Here is a 27,824-nt window from a genome sequence, read left to right on the forward strand (position 1 = left end):
GGGTCCTGTGGGTTGCTGGAGGGAGCAGGTGTGGGGTGGAGGTGGGCTTTGAGTTTCTTTACACGACCTTTCTGTAAATCAGGAGTATAGCTGATTTGTAGAATCATCAAGGAACAGTATTGGGCTCTAGGTTTAATATTGTTGCTTTTTTTTTTTTTTTTTAATTTATTTGACAGAGAGAAAGTAAGCACAAGCAAGGGGAGCAGCAGGCAGAGGGAGAGGGAGAAGCAGACCTACTCCAAGCAGGGAACCCAACGTGGGGCTCCATCCCAGGACTCTGAGACCATGACCTGAGCCAAAGGCAGACACTTAACCAACTGAGCCACCCAGGTGCCCCTTTTTGCTTTGTTTTGCTGGGGGGGGGCGGCTTTGAGAAATATGTAATTTTAACGTTAGGGTTATTGAGGTGTCCATTTACTGGTAGAACTCCCCTGGTTTAAGCTACATCGGGACGAACATGCAGCTTTATTACCCCATCACGGTCATGATCCAGGGCTGTTGTTTCACCCCCCACAAAGTTCCCTCAAAGGCCAGTTCCCGTGAAACCATTATCTGGTTTCTGTCTCTACAGGGAAATTGGCATACTTGTAATATAAAACTAACACTGTTGTGTAGGGTGACAATACACTGTTAAAGTAAGTCTGGTTTGGATGGTCTGTGGCAGCAGAAGCAGTCATTGGCTGGTGTCCTTTCCCTGATTTCCCCTTCTGCCTTTTCCTTCTTGCAGGCCTTGGGGCAGGGCAGCAGAGAGGTAAGTAAAGCCTTGGAGCATTAGCCAACCACAGCCATCTGTTTGGGTCTTAAGTACTGTGGATTTAGAGGCTTGCTTTTAAAATGAGAGGTAACATATAAAGGGCTTTGCTGCATCTTTTTATTGATCTCGGGGAGGAGAGCAAGGTCTTGGAAGACAAATTTTGGCGTGGGCGTCAGTGCTGGGGACGGGAGCCTTGCTGAGCTACAGAGGCATAAAGACAGAGATAGAGGGATGCCTGTTAGGGTGGGGAAGTCTGACTCAGGCTTGTGCTGAGGGAAGACCCTTGTCAGGGCACCGGAGTTTCCAGTTTCCTGGAAGGTGGAGGGTGAAGCGGTCTTGACAAGGATGCCAAAGACCAAATGCTTGGGGGCAGTGCCTGGTGCTTCCAAATGGGCTCTACCCCACAGGTGGGGGGACAGATGGGACGCCAGTGGAATGAGGGTGACACTTCCACCCCACCTGCACAACTTCTGGAGAAGAGAGATATCCCATCCCAGGCAACCCAGTTCCCTGGGCATGAAGAGTGAGCATCAGGGCAGACCTTGTACTTCTCCGAGCTCACAGACTACAGGGAACAGTCGAGAAGATGTCAGACGCTGGAACAAGTAAGACGCTGGGATGGAGAATGTGTGGTCAGGGCAGGCCTCAGCGAGAGTGAGTGAGACCTCGATGGAAGGAAGGAGCTTTCCAGGTAGAAGAACAGGGATTGCGCGGACGCGGAGGCAGGAACAAGCCAGGGTGTTGGAGCTGCCTTCTGCAGCTGGAGCAAAGCGAGGGGACGGTGGGCTCGGGGCAAGAGAGGTAGGTGCGGGTTGGTCATATGATCCTATTTTAGGTCGCGGAATTGGATTTTAGGAGAGATGGGCCACCGTCCGCGGGTTTTGAGAAAGGATGAAGGCGGACCGCGGAGACCTAGCGAACTGGGAGAACGCGGTTTGCGCTCCGGGAAAGGAGGCAGGGCCGGGAGGAGCGGCGGTGGGCCCCGCCCCCGGGGCTAGGGGGCGTGACGGCCCGCCCCCGCCCCGCCCCCGCGGGCCGGAACCGGTGCGCTCCCGCGGGAGGTCGGCGAGCAGAATCCCCGCGCCGTGTCCGCGTCCATGGCCGCCGCGCTGCTCGCCCGGGCCTGCGGCCCTAGCCGCGGAGGTGAGTGCGCTCCTGCGGAGCCGGGGTTGGGGGGGCGAGGGTGGCCCGGGCTGGCCGAGCGGGAGCGAGTCCCGGCGGCCGGGTTCTCCCCTGCGGCGGCAGCGGCGGCAGGGCGGCACCCCTTCCTGGAGCACGCGCGGCCTTTGCCCCACTTGGGCCGCTGCTGGCGCTTGCGCGGCCCCGGCTCCCGCTCCACTCGCGCCCACCGCCCCGCTCTCGCCTAGGCATCCACACTGCCCCCTCACACCCCACCCCTGCAAGTTCCCGGCCCTTGAGGGCTCAGGGGCGCCCCTCCTCCTGAGCCAGGCCTGGGACTGAACCCAGACTCGGTGTCTGTGACCTTGGGCGAGACGCTCGGCCCGTCCGCCTCATTTGGCCCGTGTGTAAAATGGTCCCAGTATGTGTCACTCTTCTCGTGGACTTGTTACAAGGACCAGGCTGTGTAAAACACTCAGCACAGCGCCTGTCAGATGGCGCTCAGAACTGTGAAGGCTCGTTGGTTATTTCCCGTCGCACCCTTCCCGGTTTATTTCTCTCCCGCTGTAGCAGCAGTGACACACGTGGCCAGGGCTTCCTTTGCCTGCAGGACAACAGTAAGGGGACCCCCACGGAGAGCTGTCTCTGCCAGGCCCCGTGCTGAGTACCTCGGTCAGCATCTCTCCCACCCACCCACCCCCAGGAGCTCAGTACTGCTGGCGGCCAGGTTTTCTAGGCACAGAGGCTCAGTGAAGTTAAGATCTTTGCCTAAGTAGCAAAGCTGTGGTCTTAGTACAATGGGTGTGAAGATGGGGTGGGTGAGTTGTGGAGCAAGCGTGTTGCAATTCGAGGAAGCATTCAGCTGGTGTGGGTTTCTAAATAGCGTGCTTGACATTTTGGACCGGTAATTCTTCGTTGTGGGGTCTGCCCTGTACATTGTAGGGTGTTAGGCAATATCCCTGTCCTCTACCCCCTCCACAGTAGCAGCATTCCACCCTTCAGCTGCAACTACAAGAAATGTTTCCAGACACTGCCAGATGTCCTGGGGGTGGGGGCTAGTGGGGGGGGGGCAAAAGCATCCCTGGGGGAGGCCCACCGAGTCACGGGATGGCCATTATGTTGATCATGCAGCAGGGCCTCCAGTGTCCCCCTCTCACTACTACCTGCTCTTCTTGCCGGCAGCTCTGCGTCCTCGGGCCTGCCGTCAGTTACATACCATCTACCAGTCGGTGGAGCTGCCTGAGACGCACCAGATGCTGCGTCAGACCTGCCGGGAATTTGCTGAGAAGGAGCTGGTTCCCATTGCGGCCCAGGTGGACAAGGAGCATCGCTTCCCAACGGCCCAGGTGAGAGTTCCAACCGCAGCAGCCCCCTAGGGTGGTCTGCCTGCTGCTGCTGGATTAGCGGTGACAGTCACCGCTAGATGCCCAGAGACTCCCAGCCAGGAATCCTAAGGCGGGTCCTGGAACCCAGAAGATGCTCTGGAGGTTTCCTTCATCCTGCACGAGGCCCATAGCCCAGGCTTTAATTTCCACGATAACAATAATAAGGGTGGCTGGGCATCATGCTGGTGGCCATGGTTAAGCTTACAAGTTGCTTGCCTTCTAAGGAGTTCCAGAGTTTTCTGGTTGCCATTTCATGTCTCCTGGGCTCTGGGACCCCTTTTCCAGCTTAGAAAATACTGCGTTGTTTCACAGCGTCTTGGGGACTGTGCCGGGAGTGTGGTGATGCGCGGGGAGCTCAGAGTGAGGTGGGCAGGTGGCGCTCTGGGCACTGACACCGGCTGGTACCTTCCGGGTGTGGAGCACTTATCCCCATGCATCATCCCGGCTGGTCCTGAGGACACCCTCACCTGCACATCTGATTCCCATGCACATCCCAAGCCTGGCTGGTTCCAGAACCATCTTCTCCATCCACTCTCCACGTGGTTGGTCCAGTAGCCCGGCTGGTGGGCAGGGAAGGCCTCTTCTAGTTGGGAATTTTCCGGTCAAGGGCTTAAACTGCCCTTCTGCCCTCCGTGACCCCACCTGGCACGTTCCCATCATCGTTCAGTGCGTTAAGGGAGATGTGACCAAACTCGGTCTCTTTGTGAGCAGAGGATGGGATTAAGCAGAGCAGCCATGGAAAAGCAGGATGAGTTTCGAGACGTTGCCCCTGGAGCAGTTGCCTGAGACATGGCTGTGTGTTGGGGCTTCTCCGACCAAAAGACAGATGGCTTGACTTACTTTTCCTGTGCTATTCCTGAAATTCTTACTCAGATGACAGACGTAGATTTGCTCTGGACAGGAACGCTGGCAGTAGAAACAGATTCTTCCTCCAAGCTCCTTTGAACTGGTCCTTTGGCTTTATATTCTCCTTCGGGCTTCCTGGGGCTTGGGAACTTGCAGGCTACCCCTCGGAGCCATGGCAGACACAGGTGTGGAGGGCGAAGGCTGTGGCGACAGCCCCCCGCCCCCTTCCCGTGGGTTGGGATTGCTCCTCTGGCTTTGCTTTTCCATTTCCTTAGGCGGCTCCTGTTTGAATTGCCTGGGCTGTAGACCTAGGGAGGAGTCGTGCCTCATCTTCTGAGCTTGTCACCACCCCTGTCACCACCCCCGGACTCTTGTCTCAGTGGCTGATGGGATCCAGAGGTTAATCCTCGTCCCTTCCAGCAGACTGAAACCTGGGTTTGTGCTTTTACCCTGGCCTCCGTTCCTCCTTTGTAGCAGCTGAGCGCCCAGGCTCAGAAGGGAGTCCAGGGCTCCGGCTGGCAGAGGGGTCAGAGAACTCGACACCAGCTAATGTGGCAGGTCGCCAAACTCGATAATAGACCACCTAAGTTTCCCAGTGCAGCGGTAGTAAGAACAGGACTAGCTGTCATTTGGGGGCTGCTGTATTCTGGGTGCTCGAATATCCCGTCTTTAGCACCATACTTTGGGGAGGTTAGAGTATCTCCTGTGTTCAGATGAAGAAACTGAAGCTAGAGGTTAAGTTTCTTGTGCAGTAGCCACCTAGGTGGCCTGCCTGGGCTAGAGTAGGTGCTTGGTTAGTGATTTCTAGTAGTTTACCCTGAAGAATTTTTTTTTTTTTTTTAGATTTTATTTATTTATTTGACAGAGATCACAAGTAGACAGAGAGGCAGGCAGAGACAGAGAGAGAGGGAAGCAGGCTCCCCGCTGAGCAGAGAGCCCGATGGGCTCGATCCCAGGATCCTGAGATCATGACCTGAGCTGAAGGAAGAGGCTTAATCCACTGAGTCACCCAGGCGCCCCGTCCCTGAAGAATTTTTTATCTACCCCTTCCTCCCAGAAAAAGTGGGTTTTTGGGGGAATATTCAAGGGGAGAAGAATTGAGGGAGGCAGGCCAAGAATTAGGTGGAAGGCTAGTACCAATTTCTGCTTGCTTTGCTGGTTTGGAGACCTCAGTCGAGCTTCAGTTTTTCTGTATTCAAACAAAAAAAAAAAAAAAAAAGAAAGAAAGAAAGAAAGAAAGAAAAAAGAAAAAAAAGAAGAAAGGAAACTATGGAAAATTTATAAAATTTTTTTATTATAAAGGGAAATAAGAAATAAAATGGTGTTTCAGCTGAGCTTGTACTCACCAGCCTTCAGTACGTGGGGGATGTATATTTATTGTATAAAACTGAGCCCCACGAGGGGCTGGCTCAGTTAGTAGTTAGTAGAGCATGCGACTCTTGATCTCAGGGTCATGAGTTCGAGCCCCATCCTGGGTGTGGAGCCTACTTTAAAAATGAAACAAAATAAAACACTGAGCCACGTTTCTTCTTCATTCAGTGACTATTTATTGAATAGCTTTCCTAGACCAGGTGCAAGACCTGCTCTTCCTCCTGATGTCCTCTCTCCGGTGATGGTGCTTCCCTGATCCAGTTAGCCGCTTAGGAACTTCTAGAACCATACCCCATTTTCTTCTTCCTACCCGCTGAATCTTGTTAACTACTCCCTGGAAATGTGTCCGAAGGCCACCTTCCATTTGTCCCAAGCGAATTCATCTGTGTGTGCCCCGGGAGCAGCCCGTTCCTCACCCACGACCCAGTGGCTATGTGCCCAGCAGGTCGCTGTGTGCTGTTACTGGCACAGCTTCCTGTTCCTGCCGCATGTCCCTGTCTGCACATACAGTGCCCTTGGGAAGTGGCCCAACAGTCAGCAGCGGGTTGCTGACTGAACAGGGGGGCGAGGTGGCCCTGCGTGGCGGGTCTGGCCCAACACGTAGCACTTGCCACCAGCGGACACTGGAGGCGGCTGCAGATGGGGCTTCTTTCCCTTGAATAAGAGGCAAGTTTCCCGTAAGTGAGGGCACTGGAATCTCTGAAGGGAATCAGTTTTGTCTCTGCTGAGCTTACGCAAACTCTGGATAAATTTGATTTTGTGAAGGTGTGAGCGCTAGAAGTGCCTTACAGACGCATTTCTTTGGGAAGTGCCTGCTCAACATTCTCCCGACGGGAGGGACACGCATGTTCTTTCTGTTTCTGCTGCTTTACATCTAGTCCCTGGTCTCTTAATGTTTTCAATACTGTCGTCTCTTCCCTGAGATCATGATCTGAGCTGAAATTAAGAGCTGGATGCCTAACTGACCAAGCCACCCAGGCGCCCCTGGGCTTTCTGAGTAGAAAGGTTGGAAGAGCAGAGCCAGGCATCACTGATAAAACTGGGTGAGCTGATTGCGACCAGGCGCCAGGCCTGGGTAGGGGGGGGTGCCCGGCTCCCGCCCTCCAGCAAGCTGGCGCTGGAGTCTTTTCAGGCAAACCCTGGTGGCATATAGCAGGGGCAGAACGGACCTGGGTGACCCTTGAGGGGTGTGACTGGTCGGGGTGCAGTGAGCTCCTGCTGTGATCCGTCAGGAGAGCCTGGGCGGGGGGGTAGGGCACGGTCAAGGGGAGAGGGCCCCGAGCTCTGGCTTCCTTGTGTCCCGGAGGTGTCACCTCTGTGGGAGCTCCCTGCACCCCACCTGTGGATTTCAGTTCCCTTTTTGTTTCTTGGGGGAAAGTGGAGTTGTGGGGTGTGGAATGAGTCCGTCCTTTACTCCAGGGCTGTACCCAGAGGGCTTTGGGATGAAGAGGAGCTTCGGTGGCACCAGTAGCGTGGAACAGTTTGGCCAGGAGGCCAGAGACAGCCTTCCAGCGAGGTGCCTGGCGAGGCCGGCGTGTGCTTCCAGCGCCAGGTGCAGTGTGGCCCAGGTTCCTGACCCCGCAGCTCCTTCCCCAAGGAGACGCTGTGTCTCCCTGGCCTGCATTTGTGGGCTGCCTTGAAGGGTGGGTCTGACCGTTCTGGTTTGAGGCCATGTTCCTGCTGGCACCAGGCCCCGTGAGCACCCCTGCGTGGACTGAGATAAGGTGCTGTGTAGACCTCTCGAATTTCGGCTCCCCTGCAGGCTGGGGTGCTTTCTGCCCATGGGCTGCCATGTCTCTGAGCAGGCCCACCCTCTCCGGCTGCAGCTGTGGTCACCACGGAGTATTTGGCTTTTTAGAGATCCTCAGAATGACACATCTGGGGTACCTCTGAGTCCCCCGCCTTTTTTCTTTAAGAGAGAGAGAGAGTTGTAGGGACTCACTCTCTCTCTTAAGCAGGTTCCTTGCCCAGCATGGGGCCCAACTCAGGGCTTGATCCCATGACCCTGAGATCGTGACCTGAGCTGAAACCAAGAGTCTGACGCTTCACTAACTGAGTCACTCGGGTGTCCCACCTCAGCCGATTTCTGTCAGTTTCCTCTTGCTGTTGTGACAGACGACCACAGACGAGAGACTAGTGGCTTAAAACATGAGCGTATTATCCAACACTTCCTGGAGGTTGGAAATCCAGAGTGGGTCTTGATGGACCGAAATTAGCGTGCTGGCAGCCCTGGAGAAGGGCCTTCCCCCTTCCAGCATGTGGAGGCCTGCGGGGCTACCCGCCCGTGACCCCCCTCCAGCCAGCACTCTGGTCGCTCTGAGCCCTGCTTCCATTGTCACCTCTTATTCCTCTTGTCTCCCTCTTCCCCTCATAAGGATCCTTGAGATGACCCTGGGTCCCCCTGGGTAATCCAAGATCTTTAACTTAATATCCCCAGCAGAGGCACCCGGATCTGCCCTCTTGTGGCCGCAGGGTGCCATGGCACTTGCCTGCTTGGCGGGTGGGCGGCTGCACCCTGCCTGCCCACTGGCCCCCCCCCCCCCCCCCATGCTAAGGGTAAGAATTTCAGAATTTCATAGAGGGGCCTGCACACCATGATGGACATGCTCCTTGTCGCGGTCAGTGTCTTCCCAGTGAGCCCTGGTCAGCCGCTTCCTGACTGTGAGCGACTCACCCCAACTGCGCTGGCATCAAGGCTCTGCACTGCACGTATTTTCTCTGTCCTTCAGCAAGCAGTTCCCTGTCACAGCTGCTCTGCCGAGGGGGTGCGACACCTGTAATCATGGAAGTCCTATTAATTAAAGAAAACTGAGAAAATATTGTGAACATTCTTATGTTAGTTTCTTTTAAGTCAACTTGTGTAAGAACACGGTTCCAGGGGGCACCTGGGTGGCTCAGTGGGTTAAGCCTCTGCCTTGGCTCTAGTCATGATCCTGGGGTCCTGGGATCGAGCCCTGCATCGGGCTCTCTGCTCAGTGGGGAGCCTGCTTCCTCCTCTCCCTCTGCCCACCTCTCTGCCTACTTGTGATCTCTTTCTCTCTCTGTCAAATAAATAAATAAAATCTAAAAAAACAAAAAACAAAAAACACAGTGACAGCAATCCAGTGACAGCGAGGGGCTCACGGAGAGCTGTGGCATCCTTCTTCCCCTGCCCTCTGCTGCTCCCCACAGGCAGCTGGTTTTAGTTGCTTCTTTGTGAAGCTTAGGATGTTCTGGGTGGTCCGTGTCAGGCCCCCAGAAGGCAGGCTGTCCCAGGTCGGAGGGATGGAGCTGGTTGCGACCCCAGAGTCACCGCCTGGGCTGCGGTCTGGTAGCGTTATTCTCAGGCTCTGGCCCCAAGCAGGTTGCTCCATGTGTCTGGGCTCTGGAGAGACTCAGATGCAGAGCTGGGTGCACAGTAGGCACCCAGCTGTGGTTCCACATCAGAGACTCCAAGCATTTAGCATTCGTTCACTTAGTCATGGGCACTGCAAGTATTGCAGCAAGAAAAAACCAGTCTCTGCCCTCATGGTCAGGGGGGAGAATCTTAACCAAACCCAGCAGGGTGACAGGTGTGAACTTCCAGTCGCATAAGCCCCGCGCTGGAAAGGCACAGGTTCTGGGAGAACGCCTGGTTAGGGGACACAGCAGCTGCAAGAAATGAGGCTTGAGCTGAGATCTGGAGGGAAGGAGACCACAACAACTAGCTGATAAAGGGCATTACTGACAGGAAATGGCTCGTGTAAAGGCCCTGTGGTGGGGAGGCAGGAGTATGTGTGTAGAGCTGAGAGAAGGTGTATATGACGTTGTGCTGTCCTGCTCCTTACCCTGGGGGCCCCTGAAGTTTTCCTGTGACTTCTGCCTGCTTGCTGGCTGTGGCTGTGGACACAGAGGTGAGCCAGTGTGGAGTGTGGTGCCAGAACAGCTTAGATACCCACTGCATCATGCAGACCTGAGCTGAGGCTGGGCTTCAGCATCTGCGTGAGGTTCAGGGTATGGGTGGATGGGGCCACATGGCCCGAGTTTCTGCAGGCACTGGCTCAGGAGCAGGAGGGTTTGGACTTGGGAGGGCTGGACACTGGCCCCCACCTACCCTTGCCATGATGTCCTTGTGGCCAGGTGAAGAAGATGGGTGAGCTGGGGCTTCTGGCCATGGATGTGCCTGAGGAGTTCAGTGGTGCCGGCCTCGATTACCTGGCCTATGCCATTGCCATGGAGGAGATCAGCCGGGGCTGTGCCTCGACAGGAGTCATCATGAGCGTCAACAACGTGAGTCCCCACTCCTGGGTCCCGGGACTCACAGGTGGCAGGGAGGCTCCTAGGGACAGATGGGCACTCAGGCCATGTGTCCTGGCGTTCCAGGCACGGCACCTAGCCCCCTACCTCTCTGGGCTCAGTTCTTTCAGGTCGGGCCCTGGAGAGAACAGGTCTTGGAGTGGGGTCCGCAGGCCCTCTCTGAACAGCCACCTACCCCTTCTCCCACCTCCACAGTCCCTCTACTTGGGGCCTATCCTGAAGTTTGGCTCCAAGGAGCAGAAGCAACAGTGGATCACCCCTTTTACCGGTGGCGACAAAATTGGCTGCTTTGCACTGAGTGAACCAGGTACCACGTGGAACCGTGGTTGGCCCCGGTCCCCGGCACAGAATCAAAGTGACAGACTGGGCTGGAGCTGGGGCAGAGGCAGGAGCCAGGCCATGTGACATGAGGGCACAGGCCCTCGATGGGGGTGGTGGTGCCCAGGATCACATGGTCCACTCCAGACTCTGGGATCCCTTGGGTGTGAAGATGCCCTGCTGTGGTATATTGCCCCCCCACACCCTGCCATTGGACTAGTCTCTGAGAGCTCTGGCAGCTGGTGTGGCCCAGGAGCTCACTCTTGGGAGCCACATTGCTTGGAGGCCAGGTCAGAAGGTCTTTGTGCTGTAGTTGGGGGCGAAGGATGGTCCTCTGCTCGCGGGCGGCAGCGCCCTTTGGGAGCAGAAGCAGTGGATTCTGAATCTGGGTGTGGGGCAGGGAACGGCAGTGACGCGGGAGCCGCCTCCACCACTGCCCGAGCAGACGGGGACTCGTGGGTCCTGAACGGCACCAAGGCCTGGATCACCAATTCCTGGGAGGCCTCCGCCGCCGTGGTCTTCGCCAGCACAGACAGATCCTTGCAGAACAAGGTGGGGTCCCTGGGGAGAGGGTTGGTGAGACTTCTGGGCTGTAGACGTTTTGAAGCCTCTCTATGTGAATCCCACCGTGGCTCAGGGGAGCTGTTCCTGCTCTCACACCCCTTGGGGCTGCCCCTTTCCCTCTCTAGCCTGCTGGTGGCCTGAGGCCCATCTGTACCTTCCCCCGGGCAGCCAGCAGAGGATACCCTGGGCTGAGGGCTGAGGTTTGAGGGAGGTGGCGGGAAGGGTCTAGTTTGGGTCTGGTGCCCTTGAGTAAGGGGCGTGACCGAGGCTGGTCTCTGATAACGTCACTGCCCATGTCTGGGCCTTTTAGGGCATCAGTGCCTTTCTGGTTCCCATGCCGACACCTGGGCTCACGCTGGGGAAGAAGGAGGACAAGCTGGGCATCCGGGCCTCATCCACGGCCAACCTCATCTTTGAGGACTGTCGCATCCCCAAGGACAGCCTGCTGGGCGAGCCTGGGATGGGCTTCAAGATAGCCATGGTGAGCCTGGCATTGGGGCCCGGGCCCTGGGGCCCAGCTGGCCAGCCACTGACCGGGGCCTTCTGCACAGCAAACCCTGGACATGGGGCGCATTGGCATCGCCTCCCAGGCCCTGGGCATCGCCCAGGCTGCCCTCGATTGTGCCGTGAACTACGCTGAGAACCGCAGGGCCTTTGGGGCGCCCCTCACCAAGCTCCAAGGCATCCAGGTAACAAGGGGAGCCTCACGTGGATGCTGGAAAGGGGGCAGCTCGCCCTTTCCTCTCTGGGTCTCCTGGGTTCTCCATCCTCTTCCCTCCTCTCCTGGGAGGGAGGGACAGCCACTGACTTCCACGGGGGTTTGGGGCATTGCAGTTCAAGTTGGCGGACATGGCCCTGGCCCTGGAGAGTGCCCGGCTGCTGACCTGGCGTGCTGCAATGCTGAAGGATAATAAGAAGCCTTTCACCAAGGTGCCTGTGGGGAAGGGTCTCCTCAGGTGCGGCCGGGAGCTTTGGTGTGCGGAGGGGGAAGTGTGGCTGGGGTTCCAGTTCCTTGGGCCTGTGGGTTTATTGCCGCAGGGGGAGGCCCTGCAGTAGGGCCATGTGCTGGCAGCTCCTCCCCAAAGTGATGTGTCTGACCCCACCGTCCCCTGTGCTTAGGAAGCGGCCATGGCCAAGCTGGCTGCATCGGAGGCCGCAACCGCCATCAGCCACCAGGTGAGCGTCCTGGTGCACGAAGGGGGCATGAAGGGGGCCCCCAAGGTTGAGTGGTAAGAAGTGGGCCAGCGGCCCCTCCCCTGCTGGTCCCCCGTGTGGCCGATCTTGCCCCTGACACCCCACTGTCCCCGGTAGGCCATCCAGATCCTGGGAGGCATGGGCTACGTGACAGAGATGCCAGCCGAGCGCCACTACCGCGACGCACGCATCACCGAGATTTACGAAGGCACCAGCGAGATCCAGAGGCTGGTGATTGCCGGGCACCTGCTCAGAGCCTACCAGAGCTGAGCCGAGATGCAGGGCCCAGGGACGCCCCACTCGGGGGCCAGACCAGCCTGTGGACCACCGCAAAGGAGGCAGGAGCCACGAGGCCTTAACCCTGATGCTCGGTCCGGGACCCTCTGTGCCTCTTCTTGCTAGGACCACCCGGCTCCTCACCTTCCCCCCGACCCCAGACCTAACCGCCTGGGGCCGAGTCTGTGAGAAAGGAAAGGTGAGGGGCCCCATTTTCAGCTCAGGTTTTTGACATTGCTTCCTCTTCACACCTGTGCCTTGTTGTCTTCAAGTGGACCGGGCCTCTGGAGGCGGGGCCTTGGGAAGGACCCCCATTTCCTTTCTCAGAAGGAGACCCAGGTGGGACAGCCTCTTGGCTGCCCTTGTTCTTTCCCTGAGCTTAGGGGTCAGGAGGAGGAATGTTGGGGGTGGGGGACAGAATGCCCGGGGTTTAGGGAAGGCTGGTGGTCCCGGCCGAAGCACCTGGAACCCATTAGCTGGTTCTTCATAAATTATCAATGAGTAGAAGGGGTCTGAATTTCTTGAGGACAATCGATTGTGGAAACTAAGTAATAAAATGTACCTGTGCCCTGGTCCTTGTCTCCTTCCCTGGGCACTGCTGGGGAGGGGACGTGGTCTCATAGTGTGTTCTCAGACCGCTGCCACCTGTGTCTGTGTGTGTGTGTGTGTGTGTGTGTGTGTCCGAGCGCGCCCGCGCAAGCATGGCTGACTGCAGGGGCATCCCTCTGGAGGGAGAGCTTCAGCACCAGTACCTTCCTGCAGGAAGGTACAGAGCTGGGTCCTCCGGCAGGGGTGAGGGTCTAGGACAGTGACTACTGCACAGGGAGGGCGGGTGGATCCAACCCCTGAGCAGCAGGGAGGGAGGGTGCGTCACAGCTGCAGAGGGCTCTAGGGGACTGGGAAAAGCCGTACAGGCCTGCAAGCCCGGCTGCGGAAAGGTGGACATGGGGCCTCCACAGCCTTCGCTGATGACAGGGACCTGATGCCCCTAGAGCCGGAGCCCAACTCTTTTTTTTTTTTTTTTTTTTAAAGATTTTATTTATTTATTTGACAGAGAGAGATCACAAGTAGATGGAGAGGCAGGTAGAGAGAGAGAGAGAGGGAAGCAAGCTCCCTGCTGAGCAGAGAGCCCGATGCGGGACTCGATCCCAGAACCCTGAGATCATGACCTGAGCCGAAGGCAGCGGCTTAACCCACTGAGCCACCCAGGCGCCGCCCCCCCCCCCCAATCCGGAGCCCAACTCTTAACGACTGCCACCTAATGCGGTGAGGCAGCCGGAAGAGAAACCTAGCAAGAGAGACTTCAAGGGAGCTGGGGTCAGCCCTCCGCAGGGCGGGGAAGCGGGCCTGTCATCGCGGTGAGGTCTCAGAGACTTGGGGACAGAGACGTGACCCATTTGGAGCCCCCATCACGTGGGCGCCGAACATCCTCGACGGTCTTGGCGGACGACGTCGCGGGGAGCCGCGCGCCTCCCCTGGGGCCCTGCCTTTGACCCGGGCCCGGACGCCCAGAGGCGCGTGGCGCGAGGCTTGGAGGTGGGGTCTCCCCTGCGCGGCTGGGCGGTGCCCTCGTGCGGCCCGCCCCGCCGCAGGTGCGGCGTCCCGCCAACAAGACGCACCCGCGGCGGCTCGCGGCTTCCGTGCGCGCGCTCCAGCTCAGGCCGGCCCGCGGATGTCCGGGTGATCTAAGCCTCTTCCTGCAACAGGTGAGCGCCCCGAGGGGCTCCCAGCTCACACCCTCCGCGGGCACCCGCCGCGGTCGCCGCCCTGGGCTCAGGTGCAAGCCGAAGGTGCGGGGTGCGATTCGGGGCTTCTCCCCAGGAGCGACCAAGTTTGACCTACGCCACTTGGGAGGCAGATGGACACCCAGTCCCTGAGCCACTGACCCCCACGGGCTGCCGGGCGGGGGCGTTCGGGTGGCTCTGTGACCCCTTCCTCCAGGTAGCACGGGCTCCCAGGCAGTGGTTCGTGGGGCCTGGGCCGTCCGTCCGGGTGGGGGTGGGGCGCGGGTGATGTGGCGGCTCAGAGGCGAGCAGAGGGAGCGCACCCCGAGCCAGGTAGCCGAGCTGGAAAGCCAGCCCTCCCGCTCAGGCTTCAGGCCCACCCGCCCCGCCTACGAACCCTGCCCCCGCTAAGGCGAAGGGCTGCGCGCGAAGGGACCGGCTTGCCTTCCAAGTCGCCGCTGGGGATCTGCTCCCCTGGAGTATCCTGCCCGGCGCTGGTCCCCGGGCGCCGAGCCAGCGTCCAGCCCGCACTCTGGTGCCTCCAGGAGCTGTCGCGGGGCGGGGACGCAGACTCCCAGAGTCTTGGCTTTGACGAGGAGCGGCCTCCGTTCGTGGAAGCCCCTCAGCGTAGGACCAAAGGCTGACCTCCGCCCCTGGGTCCGTCTGCGGCTGAACCGCTGCAGCAGGTCTCGGACCTCCGGTCCCTTTGTGCCCAGTCTCCCGTGCGTGTTTCCTAAGGCCCGGGACGTTTGCTTTCACCACGCCGGGCCGTTCCCCCCCAGGGGGGTCCAGCTGCCGACGCCTGCACACTTGTACGTTGTCACTAGGTCTTTCTCGGTTTTGTTTTTCAGGGTCGGGGGGTCCATTGTTGCAGCGAGAGGTCTCTTGTCCCCTTCAGTCCAGGACAGGTTCCCAGACTGCATCTGTGGGTCAGACACGGGCGTGTTGGAAGTGGCCGGGCCGGTTGGGTCCCAGGCTGCGCCTCGTTCTGGTGGTTTCTCCAGGACTGGCTATGGCTTCGTGGTCGTGTTTTTGGCGGTGAGAACGTGGGGGAGTCCGGTTTCACTGCTGACTTCCATTGTTAGTTCCGTTACCCTTTTCCGAATAAAGGCGAGGTTTCGCAGTGTTCGCAGTGTCTCTAAAGAAACGGCTTTTGCTAAGCATGATACGCTCTAGTTCCATCCACGTTGTTGCAAATGGCAAGATTTCATTTCTTTTGATGGCTGCATAGTATTCCATTGTGTATATATACCACATCTTCTTGATCCATTCATCTGTTGATGGACATCTAGGTTCTTTCCATAGTTTGGCTATTGTGGACATTGCTGCTATAAACATTCGGGTGCATGTGCCCCTTTGGATCACTACATTTGTATCTTTAGGGTAAATACCCAATAGTGCAATTGCTGGGTTATCAAAAATAAAAAATTAAAAAAAAAAAAAAAAGAAACGGCTTTTGGCTTTACTGACTTTGGGTATTGTGGTTCTAAGTTTTATCTCGTTTGACGCTTTGTTTCCTTCTATTTTTGGGTTTCATATGTTGTGCTTTTTCCAGCTTTCTGGGCTGAATGTTCATGGATTTTTCCAGTCTTTTTTCTAATAAATGAATTTAAAGTCCTACATTTCTCTCTAGGCATGGCTTTAGCTTAACTTCCAAAACCTTGATATATTGTATTTTCATTCTTTCGGTATTCTTCTCCTTTGACTTATCAGTTACTGAGAGGAGGAGTATTAACATGGGATTTTCCTTGGTATTTTTTGTTACTGATTTTTTTTTTAAATTGTGGTAAAACACACATAATGTAAAATTCACCATTTTTCTTCAAAAATGTACAATTCAGTGGCATTTAGCACATGTATAGTGTGTGTAATCTTCCACACTATCTCATTCCAGAACACTTTTATCACCCCAGAAGAAAACTCCGTACCCATTCTTAATGATTTTTACCTTAAGTGCATTGTGGTCTTAGAACATTTCCCGATTATCTAAATTATTTGAAATGTATCGAGATTTACTTCAGGGTCCCTAAGTCACTTTTTTTGGTAAAAAACCAAGTATTGTTTAAGAGATTCTTTTTGACGTGATGAGCACAGAGTGTTATATGCAACTAATGAACCATTGAACACTACGCCAAAACCCAATGATGTACTATACGTTGGCTAATTGAATTTAAATAAAAAGCAAAAACAAAAAACTCAATACTAAAAAAAAAAGCTTCTATTTTCAGGAAAAAAAAAATTCTTTTTTCCACTTTGATAGATTAGTTTGTTTATTTTGATTGCTGCATTGTATAAATATACTTAGAAAATTTCCAGCTTTTCACTGACACAAACCGTGGTGCAGAGAACATTCTGGAATGTGTCTCCTTGGTCACAGGAGACAACTTTTGAGTATGTAAGTAGAAGTGGTCTTTGATGATCTTTGGGCTGTTTATTTCTTCAGCTTCACCAGATATCGCCAAGCTGCCTTCCGCAGCAGATGGGTCAGCTCGCCCCTTCCAGCCGCGCTGGAGTGCAACCCTCACTCAGTATCACTGACTTCACGCTGCTGCTTCCACCTGACTGATTTTAACTTGCATTTCCTTGGTTGTTCTTGCACTTGTTTTTCACATTGGCCATTGTGGTTTCTGCTGGGAAAGGGCGTTCCCATCCTTTGCTCCTTCCCTGGTTGATTCGGAATTGTCTCATGGCTTGTATTTCAGACGCTAATCATTTGTCAGCTGTCTAGTTGCACAAAGGCTCCTATAGTGTGTGGCTTCCACTTTTTAAAATGCTTTTGCAGGAGCACCTGGGTGGCTCAGTCAGTTAAGTGTCCGACTCTTGATTTTGGCACAGGTCATGATCTCAGGGCCGTGGGATCCAGTCTGCCCTTGCCAGAGAGTCTGTGTGAGGGCCTCTCCCTCTCCCTCTGCCCCTCCCCCAAGCTGCACTAAATAAATAAATAAATACTTTAAAAAATGGTTTTGGGGGCGCCTGGGGGGCTCAGTGGGTTAAAGCCTCTGCCTTTGGCTCAGGTCATGATCCCAGGGTCCTGGGATCAGGCCCCGCATGGCCTTTTATGACCATTTATGTTATATCATTTGTCAGCATTTAATTCCTTTTTATGGCCAAATAATCTCTCCTATTTATCCGTTTGGGTTGTTTCTTTTTTGTTTTGGTTCTTACAAATAATGCAGCTGTGGACATTTGTGTACAGGTTTTTGTGTGAACCTATGTTTTCAGTTCTGTGTACCCCAGAGTGCTGGGTCATATAGTAACTATGTTTATCTTCTTGAGGAACCCTTGCGTTTTTTGGTTCGTATTTTCCCAATATATAAAATTTCTTTTTGTTTTTGCTTTTGTTTTCAGCCTTACGTTGTTATTGTAAGCACGTCTCCCTGGAAAACCTTTTATTGGATCTCCCCCCCACCCCAACTTTACCCAAATCTGGGTCCCCATTCTGCTTGGCAAGTTTAACCCATTTATATCTGTTGTAATTGTTTCATATTTGGACCTATTTCTGCCATTTTATATTTTCCCCTTTCCATTTTATTTTGTTTTCATTTTTTTCCCTTTCTGTCTTTTATTGAATACATTGAATTTTCTTATTTTTAAAATGCATGCATTCTAGTTTTATTCTTCTGCTGGTTAAGGTAACTTAGATCAGTAATTATTTTTAATTTTTCCTATCAACTTATTTAACTTCTATCTACATCCTTTCTTAAGACAGGTAAAGAACTTGGAGCATTCTCTCATTGTCTGGTCTCTCCTTTCTCTTCTACCAATCCCCCCCACCCCACCATTCACTTCTGGTGTATTGGTTCAGGGTTGTTCAAGACTCTACCTCCCCTTCCCTCCTTCCCAGTCACTGTGAATGATCAAGGCGGTTTCTCTTATTTTCATGCATCTCCACATTCTTGTGGACTTATTTATATTCTTACTGAAGGACTTTATCCAAGATTGATTTACTGAGCTCCTTTGTATAGAAACTTTTCTGAAATCTCAGAATATCTTTGTCTTCTTGCTTCTGGCCCTATTTTTTTCCTTTTCTGTTATAAATTATCTGCTTTTTATCTCTAGAAGTCCTTCCATTGTTTTTCTTTTTCTTTTTGAGGTTCTTAAGTTAAACCATAAAGTGCTTGGTGATAGGAGGTGGGGCCTGATCTCACGATACTGAGATCAAGACCTGAGCTGAGATCAAGAGTCTGGAGGCTTCACTGAGCTGCCTGGGCACCCTTGGAGGTGGGATTTTTATCATTTGGTTTGTATAACACTCACTGAGCCTTTGTCCTTGTCTGTCTTTAACTCTGCGACATTCTTGGGTATAGCATCATGGCAGAGTAAACTGTGTACTCCACAATCCCTAGGCCCTGCAATGATCAGATGTTAGGATATTTAACATGACTCTTAGGGCTTGTGTCGCACGGCTGGTATCTGTTTGGGAGTCCCAAGTCTCACTTACCACTGCTACTCATGTAGCAGGAAGGTGCCATGTCCAGGTCTTACCAGAGCTCTGGGTTCCAAGACCTGAGTGGCTTTCCCTGGGCACCTGCTGCTTCTCTGTGCTGCACTGAGGGTGCCTGAAAGACTCTGTTCCCAGGGTACATTCTGTGGGATGCTGAGGAATGACTGTTGACTCTGCTGTCCGTCACAGCCACCCCCCTTACCTCCTAGCTGAATCTGGCTGTCCCGGGAGGCAGCCACAGTGGGGAGATGTCACATTGGAGGGGCTTGACTCTGCTCACTCTTTCTCAGTGATGGTGTCAGGACCCCCGGCCTCTGGCTGCTTCGATCTGCTCTCCGCTAAGGCCTCCTAATCTCACAGGCTACGGAAGCAGAAGGGACCCTGAAAACCTTCCCTCCCCCGCCGTACTCTCTGCCATTCCCCATTCCCTTCTGGCTCTGGGAATGCTATTGTGATTATGGTTTGCATATTAAAGGATTTTTTTTTTAAGATTTGATTTATTTATTTGACAGACAGAGATCACAAGTAGGCAGAGAGGCAGGCAGAGAGAGAGGGGGGGAAGCCAGCTCCCCGCCTAGTAGAGAGCCCGATGTGGGGCTCGATCCCAAGACCCCGGGATCACGACCTGAGCCGAAGGAAGAGGCTTTAATCCACTGAGCCATCCAGGCACCCCTTAAAGGGTTTTTTTATGAAATATATTTGGTCTAAAAATAAGCACTTCATCTAAAAAAAAAAATCTGGGGGGCGCCTGGTTGGTTCAGTCTGTTGGTTAAGCATCTGCCTTCAGCTCAGGTCACGATCCCAGAGTCCTGGCATGGAGCCCCACGTGGGTTCCCTGCTCAGGGGGGAGTCTGCTTCTCCCTCTCCTTCTGCCCCTCCCCTCCCCGCTTGGGCTCTCTCTCTCTCTCTCAAATAAAATTAAAAAATAAAATTTAAAAAAATCTGTGCAACACTTACAGAAGGTCTGCTCCTGACCTCTCAGGGCCTTACCTGTGCATATCGTTCTCTTGCTGCTTCTGTGTTATATCCTTTGCTTAGGATACCTTAGCTGTGGGTGCCTGGGTGGCTCAGCAGGTTAAATCCTCTGCCTTCGGCTCAGGTCATGATCTCAGGGTCCTGGGATTGAGCCCCGCATCGGGCTCTCTGCTCAGCAGGGAGGCTGCTTCCTCCTCTCTCTCTGCCTGCCTCTCTGCCTACTTGTGATCTCTGTCAAATAAATTAAAAAAAAAAATTCTTAAAAAAAACAACAACAACAAACCTTAGCCGTGAGGTAACTTGGTACCAGGTCCGCCCAGGCCTTCTAGTGGGTCACCGGAGTTGAGGATTGGTCACAGGACCCCTGCCACGGGTGTCTCCTGACTCTTCTCTGGGCTGCTGTGGTTCTTTCTATCCCTGGTGTCAACTACCCTCGCTCCCAGGAATTTTCTGGTGCTCTTCACACTGGAGTTCCTTAATGCCGCGTGCGCGCCTTTCACCTCGAGAGCATTCTGAGCCCGGCTGAGGCGGGGCTCGCAGCCTTCCCCAGTTCTCCCGCTTGTCGAAACCAGAAGCCCTCCATTATTTTTTTTTTTCAGAAATCCTCGATGGCTGATGTCGTTGACGTTCTTGTATTTCTGTGTGTTTATCTGGTTATGCTGAAGAGCTTTCTTGTCAGCTCTTTGAATAGATTGCCTACTCAGAAAAGCTAAGTCATCACTGCCAGTGATCCTTTCTATGTGACATCCCTCTTTTCTTTTTCTTGGCACGTTGCACTGACGCTGCATGGCCGCCCCTGCTTTACTGGGAAGGCCTCAGATGCGTCGCCGTTAGGTCTCACATCTCTTTGTCGGACATTTCTGGGTAGAACCTTTAGTGAGCGAAGAACATTTCCATGTGTTTCTAGTTTAGGAAGAGGTTTTTCTTTTTAATGAAGAATGGGTTGCAAATTTTTTAAAAAGATTATTTATTTGACAGAGACAGAGATCACAAGTAGGCAGAGAGGCAGGCAGAGAGGGAGAGAGAGGAGGAAGCAGGCTCCCTGTTGAGCACAGAGCCCAATGCGGGACTCAATCCCAGGACCCTGAGATCATGACCTGAGCCTGGTGCACCTGGGTTGCAAATTTTTCAAATGTGTTTTGAGGAGCACTGGGAGGGCTCAGTTGGGTACGCCTCCAACTCTTGATTTTGACCACCAGGCTGAGCTGTAACCACACCAAGTGGGGGAGAGCAGAAGAGAAGGCTGAGCGGAAGCAACCTGGATTGCTGTGCACCTGCAGGAAGTCTCTGCAAAGCTGTTAGGGAATCCTGAAGCTAAAATCAACGGTTACAGGAGTCCTGGGTCCTCTGCCTCAGTAGCCCGGCTGTCCTGTGTCCTGGACTGGGAGGGGTTCATGGCCGGCAAAGCCTCCCCGGAAACCAGAGGGTGCGGTTCGAAACTTAGCAGCTGGCGCTGCTGGTCAGCTCGGCTCCCTGGTGCTGGAGGCCTGTGAGGCGTGTCTCGGTCCTGCTTCTCTCCGGAGGTGTGCAGGGCAGCACTTCTGCGGTTCGGGGGCCTTCCTTCCTCTGGGGAAATTCAGAAGGAGGAAGTCTGTGAGGCGAACTGCAGCTCCCTTCGCTGCGCTGACTTTGAGTTTGCAATTGCGTTCCTCCTCGTTCTCCTCCACGGTCCGTTCCCCGTGCCTCTCACCCCCTGTGGTCACCTTGGCATGTGCTGGCGGTTCTGCCTGGTGGAGGAGTCCCGACCTTCATCTCCGAAGGGTCTGAGCACTTCCTGGTGGGCGGAGCCTGCTTGGCCCAGGTCTGTTCCGGGCTGGCGCAGGGCAGAATGCCAGGAGGGGTCCAGGAGGGTCACCTGGATTCCATGCACCTTGTTTCCCGTCTTCCTCGTGTGAAAACAGCCTCCTCCTGCTGGTGTTACCTGTGCCTGCGCGGGATCCTCTTTTCCTCCTGCTGCGTTCCTTCAGACATCCACCTGCCCGGCAGCTGCTGGAATGGTAGTATGACAGTGGTCACCCCTTTGGTGACCGTAACTTCCAACCCCTCAGAGCCCAGAGTTGTGGGGTGAGAAGCACAAAATGGCACGTGGGGCAACTCCTGCTCCCAGTCTTCGTTCTGAGAACCATGTGTCCTTCCTGCGCAGACTCAGACCTAGACAGCCATGCCTGATGTACTAGAAACCCAGTGTCCTGACAGGTAGCACCTGTCCTTTGAGAATGTTTGCTAAGCTTGCCTTTGAGCTGTGCCTTCAGGCCCCTGGAGTTTTCTGTGAGTCTGCTTCTGGAATGTGACCCCTCCCAGGGGCTCACAGGATGGTGGGCGCCCTCCTGCACCTGCTTCACGGCTGTGCGCCGGGCTTGCTGTGTGGGATCTCCCGGCCCGGGCATCGGGCATGCCGTCCAGCCCTGGGGACGGGCACGGCGGCGACTCTGTAGCCATCTGTCCCTGTGAGGACGAGCCACCAGCCCTTCCAGGAGGGAGAGGGATCCATGTTGACTTGCTACCACGTGGTCTTCTGAAGGCGCAGCGCCATAATGCGAGCGCAGTGCTGGTCTCTGGTGCCGACCTGCTGGGCCTTCTGCGGCAAGAGCAGCTAGATCAGTTTCGATAAGTGACAGGCCATGCTGTTGGGGGCACCTGTTGTGCTGGCGTTGGGGTGGCTGGTGGTGAACGCTGGCTGATGTCGACTCACGGAGTCATTTTGCCTGCTTGGTTGTTCGGTGCCTCTGCCTGATGGGGAGCTGAGATGTGTGTATATATCTGAGTTTCAGAGGTTTCCGCTGGGCCTCCCTCCTGTGACAGCCCTTCCTCCACACCCAGGGACCTAATACACGCATCGCTTCAATGGCCAAGTTTACCAATGCCAATTACACATGCGGGGACTAGAGCGATGACTGTGGACTCTGGACTCTGCAGACCTGCGGCACCCACCGTGAGTGGGACTTCAGCTAGGAGTCTGTCTGGGACCTGACCCCGTGAGCCCCCACTCTAAGGAGGGGGCACTGTGATGAAACTCTGGGCCTCTGGACATCAGTGTCAACTCAGAGCCTGTGTCTAGTAGTCCTTTAGTATCTGGTGGGCCCCTTTCCTCCCAGTGTACAGTCACGCAAGTCAATAACCACACTTCCTTTGGGGGATGACTGTGGGGGGGATGCTCATGGGTTACGTGCTTGCTGTGATGTTACGGGATCTGTGGTGTGTGGCTCAGGTGTCCTCCCTCCTAAGAACCTGGGCACTTTTTCAGTCAGCGGGTCCCAGACAGATTTCTCAGAAGAGATAACGTGTGTGACTCAGATCCCTGGAGTCACCTCAGCAGAAACCAGAAATAGAGATGTGATTATGTAGGAACAATCTGTGGATGAGCCTCTTGTCCACTGATGTGAATCCTTGTGACATACATAGGTGACTAGCAAAGTTCTTGAGAAGTTTGTACCACTGCAGTTAGGATCCCAGATCAGTTTATTATGAATTAATCAAAAGGGAATTGATCCTGGGTGGGCCATACCTACTCAGGTGAGCTTTTAAACTGAAAGTTATAGTTCACAGATGCTTTGTTGCTGGCTTTGAGGAAGCATGCTGCCATGTGAGAGGAAGGCCCGTGTGAGGGAAGTATGTCCAGAACTGCCCGGCCCCTAAGAGCTGAGGGGAACTCCAGTTGTCAGGGACAACTGTCTTATAACTGTCTTATAGCCACCAGGAACTGAATTCTGACAAGCATACGGGCTTGGGAGACAGCCCTGAGTCTCAGATGAGATGCAGGCCCAGCTTCCATCTTGACCACAGCTCTGTGAGGCCCCGAGCGGAGGATCTAGCTAAGCTGTGCCCAGATTCCTAAACTATGGGCACTGACTGATAATAAATGGGCACTGTGTTTTGTTTTGTTTTGTTTTTTGGGGGGTGGGTGGGAGAGCCAGAGGGTGAGGGGGAGAGAAACGTTATTTTTTTTTTTAAATAAGTGTTCGCTCTTCTTCTTCTTCTTCTTTTTTAAAAGATTTTATTTATTTATTTGACAGAGATCACAAGTAGGCAGAGAGGCAGGCAGAGAGAAAGGAGGAAGCAGGCTCCCTGGTGAGCAGAGAGCCCAATGGGGGGCTTGATCCCAGGACCCTGGGATCATGACCTGAGCCAAAGGCTGAGGCTTTAACCCACTGAGTCACCCAGGCGCCCCAACATTTTTTGTTTTAAGATTTATCTTGGGGTGCCTGGGTGGCTCAGTCGTTAAGCATCTGTCTTCGGCTCAGGTCATGATCCCAGAGTCCTGGGATCGAGCCTCACATCAGGCTCCCTGCTTGCGGGAAACCTGCTTCTCCCACTCTCTGTGCTTCTGTTCCCTCTCTCGCTGTGTCTCTCTTTCTGTCAAATAAATAAATAAAATCTTTAAAAAAAAAAAAAAGATTTATCTTGGAATGTGTGTGAGTGGGGGAAGGGTCAGAGGGAGAGACTCTCCAAGCCGACTCCCCCCTGAACGTGGAGTCTGATGCAGGACTTGATCACAACCTGAGCCAAAACCAAGAGTCTGATGCTCAACTGACTGTGCTACCCAGGCACCCCAGGAGAGAGACTGGGCATGGAGACTGATGTGGGACTCAATTTCACGATCCTGAGAACATGACCTGAACTGAAATCAAGAGTCGGACACTTAACCGACTGAGCCACTGAGGCACTTTGAAAGCCACTGAGACCCGGGTAGTTTTGTTTGCTGCAGTAGAACGTGAGTCTCTCAGCTCCCTGGGCAGGACCAGCATATCCTGCATTGGGTTATGCTAGGGCTTAACCACATGTAGTGCCTTGGCTGCCAGGAGGGGCGGGGGCGGCTTCTGAGGGGGCACCTGAGATGGCGAGAGGCAGCGCCGCGGCAGCGCTCCCTCTGCGAGCCCAGAGAGTCTGGGCTGGAGCGGGGAGAATCTCACCGGTGGGGCTCCCGACCCAATGGCTCCAGGTGTTCCCCACCACGCCCCTCACCTTGGCAGAGCAGACCTGCCTTGGCTGAGCATCGGGTCTCGAGCTCTGACGCTGAGGTCCGGTCTTGTCACTCAGCCGCGTCTGCCCTTCTGCGGCCGGTGGTAGGAGCCTCTTTAGAGAGAACCGCAAGTGCCGGGTGTTAGCGGGCGCTGGGTGGTAATCGCTGCCATCTGTGAACGTATTGAATCGGTGTGTTGTGTCCCTTAAACTTACACAACGTTCTGTGTTAACCGTATCTCAGTAACTGAAGAGAAGGAGCCTCCTTATACGCTGTTCAGGTTCAAGGCCCTCTCACTGGTAACAGCACTCAGTTTCTCACTAGCATCTACAGGGCATCCAGACAGTCAATAATACGGACGGCCACTCTGCTGTTTCTGTCCCCCACACTCGTGCCCTGGATAGTTTTCCCATGCCTGCGTCACCACAGCTGCCACAGCATCCCTCCTCCCCAACCACAACATGCCCCCGGTCACCGCGGGTGAGAGCTTTCCTAGGTCAGCCATCACTGGGGACAAGATCTGTCCACGCCGTCTGCCAGCTGGGACCATGTCCTCTTCCCTTGCTGCTGCTGGTGAGACGGCTTCAAACCCCCGGTCTTACTGCCTGTTCTCTTAGCGCACTCTTGGTTTCGCTTGTGATCGGCTGAGTCCTCGCAGAAGCAGACAGCATGGCGGGACTAAACGGGAGAATTTATTAGGAGGGATGCCCCTCTGATGGAACATGTTGGCGGGGGAGTCGGAGAAGGCTGGGTGAGCCATCCGGCCCCAAGTGAAGGAGAGAAGTTTGGGTAGAAGCATCTTAGGCTTTAGTGCAGTGTCGGGAAAGTTCAGCACAGCCTTCAGGGCGTTTTCTAGCCAAACGGAGCCACTGGAGGAGTCCCCTGTCTCCCTGGAATGGATCTGCCTTAGAATCCCTGTGGTACTCAGTCTCTGTCTGGGAGCGACCTGTGGGAGGTAGCCTTGGGGCAAACGGCAGCACGGACTTTAAAGGCGAGCAGCTGAGGCCCTCGGTCAGTTGTGTTCTGACAGGTGCATTTTCATGGCCCCGAACCTTCTCCTTTGGTTAATCTGAACCCACTACCCACAGTATCATTCTGGAACATTCCTTGCCATGTTCCTTGTTTCTTGGATCCTGGCTCTTTTTTGTTTTATTACCTAGTGTTGGTGGAATAGTTCCTTCCGTAGCTTCCAGAGAAAAGATGAATGGAGGCAATTTTTAAAAAATGGTGAGTATCTTAAATATTTTAAAGACTTTTATTCATTCATTAGAGAGCAAGCAAGTGAGCACATGAGATGGGGGAGGAGCAAAGGGAGAGGGAAAAGCAGATTTCCTGTCAACCGGGGAGCCAGACTCAGGACTTGATGCCAGGACCCCGAGACCGTGACCTGAGCCAAAGTCAGATGCTTAACCAACTGAGCCACCCAGGTGCCGCACATGGCCTGGATATTTTTAATCCATTCTTTATTTAATCCTTGGTAGTTAGGGTATAGAATTCTAGTTTCAAAATTCACAGAATTTTGAAGGCATTGTCTTTTAGCTTCTAATGTTACCATTTAGAAGACCAGAGCCGTTCTGTTCTTGAACCTTTGTAGGTGAACTGTGTTTTCTGTCTGAGCATCTGTAGCATCCTCTCCCTGTGTCCCGTGTCCTGAGATGTTAAAGCAACATGCCTTGATGTGGCTCAGTTTTCACCCAGTGAGCTGAGTGCTTGGCTGCTGCTCTCAGCCTGGAGATTCATGTTCTGAGCTTCTTGGAAATAGTATATTCTTTGGTCATTTTATTCTCTCTTTTTTGTTTTCTTTCTGAAATTCCCATGAATCTGATGTTGGCTCTTTTTGACTGAATCTCTGATTTCCTTTTCTTTTACCCTTCTTTGTCTCTTTGTCCTATATCTTGAGGGTCTTCACTTTCATCTTTCCGTTCGTACTTGTTCGACACATGTGCACCGAGCACCTGCGACAGGTGCCGGAGACACAGCAGTGAGCAAGACAGAGCCCTCGCTGGGTTTCGCTTTTTCTCCTATGCACTTCTGTGCAGTAGTCGGAGAAAGTGGTCAGCTGTCTCTACTTTTCAGATGAGGAGGCAGTTTTCTTCAATATTTCATAAGAACTAAAAGGTTATGATTTCTATGACAATAAGTAGGTATTAATAAGATCCAATAAATGTTAATAATTTGATTCAGATTTGTTTTCCTATAGCACCTAGTACATTTGAGATCCTGTGCAAGCCATTGGGGAAAACAGGAAAAAAACTGTCCTTCTAGAATAATGACGATGATGGTGGGCGGCAGGGCAGGCAATCGAGTAATAGCCCAAATGGGATAAATAAAACACAAGAAAGGAACAGAGTTCTGTGAGAGCATAACATAGAGGAATCTGAGCTAGAATGGCAGGTCACAGAAGGCTTCCTGACAAGGTGACCCGTGAATTGGCATTAATGAGACAGAGAGCCTAGAGGTGAACAGTCCAGGTCTAGGGTATGGCTTGTGCAAATGCCCTGTGGGGGGAGAGGAGCATGGTGTGAAAGGAGCCTAGAGATGCAGGGAGGACCATGTGGCCCTGGCCCTATGGATCACATGAGAGATTTCTGCCTTACCTTGAGAGCAACAGGAAGCCCTTGGCCCACTTGACTCAGAGGGGTGGTATGAGAATATTTCCATTTTGGAAAGATCACTCTGGGTGTGGTGTATAGAGCAGGTGATGGGAGACAGAAGAGGGGTTGGTCAGAGAGAAGGCTCCTGTAATAATCTAGGGGTAAGGGGCGCCTGGGTGGCTCAGTGGGTTAAGCGTCTGCCTTCAGCTCAGGTCATGATCTCAGGGCCCTGGGATCGAGCCCCGCATGGGGCTCGCTGCTCAGCGGGGAGCCTGCTTCCCCCTCTCTCTCTGCCTGCCTCTCTGCCTTCTTGTGATCTCTGTTTCTTTCTGTCAAATAAATAAAATCTTAAAATAATCTAGGGGTCTGACAGTAGCATCTTGGACCACGGTGAAGACAGAGGAGATGGAGACAAATGGATGGGTCCCAGGGACATTTAGGAAGGTAAACGGACAGGAGCCAGTGAGAGAATGACTGGTCATGGGAGCGGAGGAACGTGTCCAGCTGGCAGGATGGTGGGGTCTTTCATGCAGAAAAGGGGCATCACTCTTAGCAGTGATATTGGGGAGAGCACAAGATTTGTCCCAGACATGGTGAACCTTTCTGTGCACATTTTTATCAATTTCTTGTGTTGCATTTTGGCTTATATAGTTTGATATGTTTGGCAGTAAAAGTTCCTAACAGTGTCAGATTTTAAGATTTTTATTTTTGGGACGCCTGGGTGACTCAGTTGGTTAAGGGTCAGCCTTCAGCTCAGGTCTTGATCCCAGGGTCTTGGGACTGAGTTCTGCATTGGACTCTCTGTTCAGTGGGGAGCCTGCTTTTCCCTCTGCTTACTGCTCCCCCTGCTTGTGCTCTTTCTCTTTGACAAATAAATCTTCATTTAAAAAAAATTAATTATTGAAATAATAACAATGAAAACATGGCCACGAAGCACTCAAAATTGTGGATAGTCCCTATTTATGCCCCCCCCCCCCGCCTTCCGCTCTCTGAAAGGAAAACTTGGCTTACAGCTTGGGGTGGAT

At 53.7% G+C, this 27,824-nt stretch overlaps 1 protein-coding gene and 1 long non-coding RNA gene across 2 annotated transcripts in view; both read left to right on the forward strand.

Annotated features, from left to right (window-relative positions):
• The first annotated feature begins 910 nt into the window (after nucleotides 1-910).
• On the forward strand, nucleotides 911-12,675 carry ACADS (acyl-CoA dehydrogenase short chain). Its single transcript, XM_059408596.1, has 11 exons — nucleotides 911-1,359; nucleotides 1,590-1,897; nucleotides 3,056-3,219; nucleotides 9,574-9,723; nucleotides 9,946-10,057; nucleotides 10,469-10,620; nucleotides 10,943-11,113; nucleotides 11,184-11,321; nucleotides 11,467-11,562; nucleotides 11,752-11,808; nucleotides 11,944-12,675. The coding sequence occupies exons 2-11, from the start codon at nucleotides 1,852-1,854 to the stop codon at nucleotides 12,094-12,096; spliced, it is 1,239 nt and encodes a 412-aa protein (XP_059264579.1). The 5' UTR covers nucleotides 911-1,359; nucleotides 1,590-1,851; the 3' UTR covers nucleotides 12,097-12,675.
• Nucleotides 12,676-13,686: 1,011 nt separating this feature from the next.
• Nucleotides 13,687-27,824, forward strand: part of LOC132023243 (uncharacterized) — a 39,046-nt gene continuing 24,908 nt past the window's right edge. Inside the window, exon 1 of the long non-coding RNA XR_009405899.1 lies at nucleotides 13,687-13,808. This is a non-coding gene — a long non-coding RNA (uncharacterized LOC132023243). The remainder of the gene's footprint in view (nucleotides 13,809-27,824) is intronic.

Source organism: Mustela nigripes, chromosome 8, assembly GCF_022355385.1.
Source record: "Mustela nigripes isolate SB6536 chromosome 8, MUSNIG.SB6536, whole genome shotgun sequence".
In the NCBI taxonomy this organism is placed as follows: Eukaryota; Metazoa; Chordata; class Mammalia; order Carnivora; family Mustelidae; genus Mustela; species Mustela nigripes.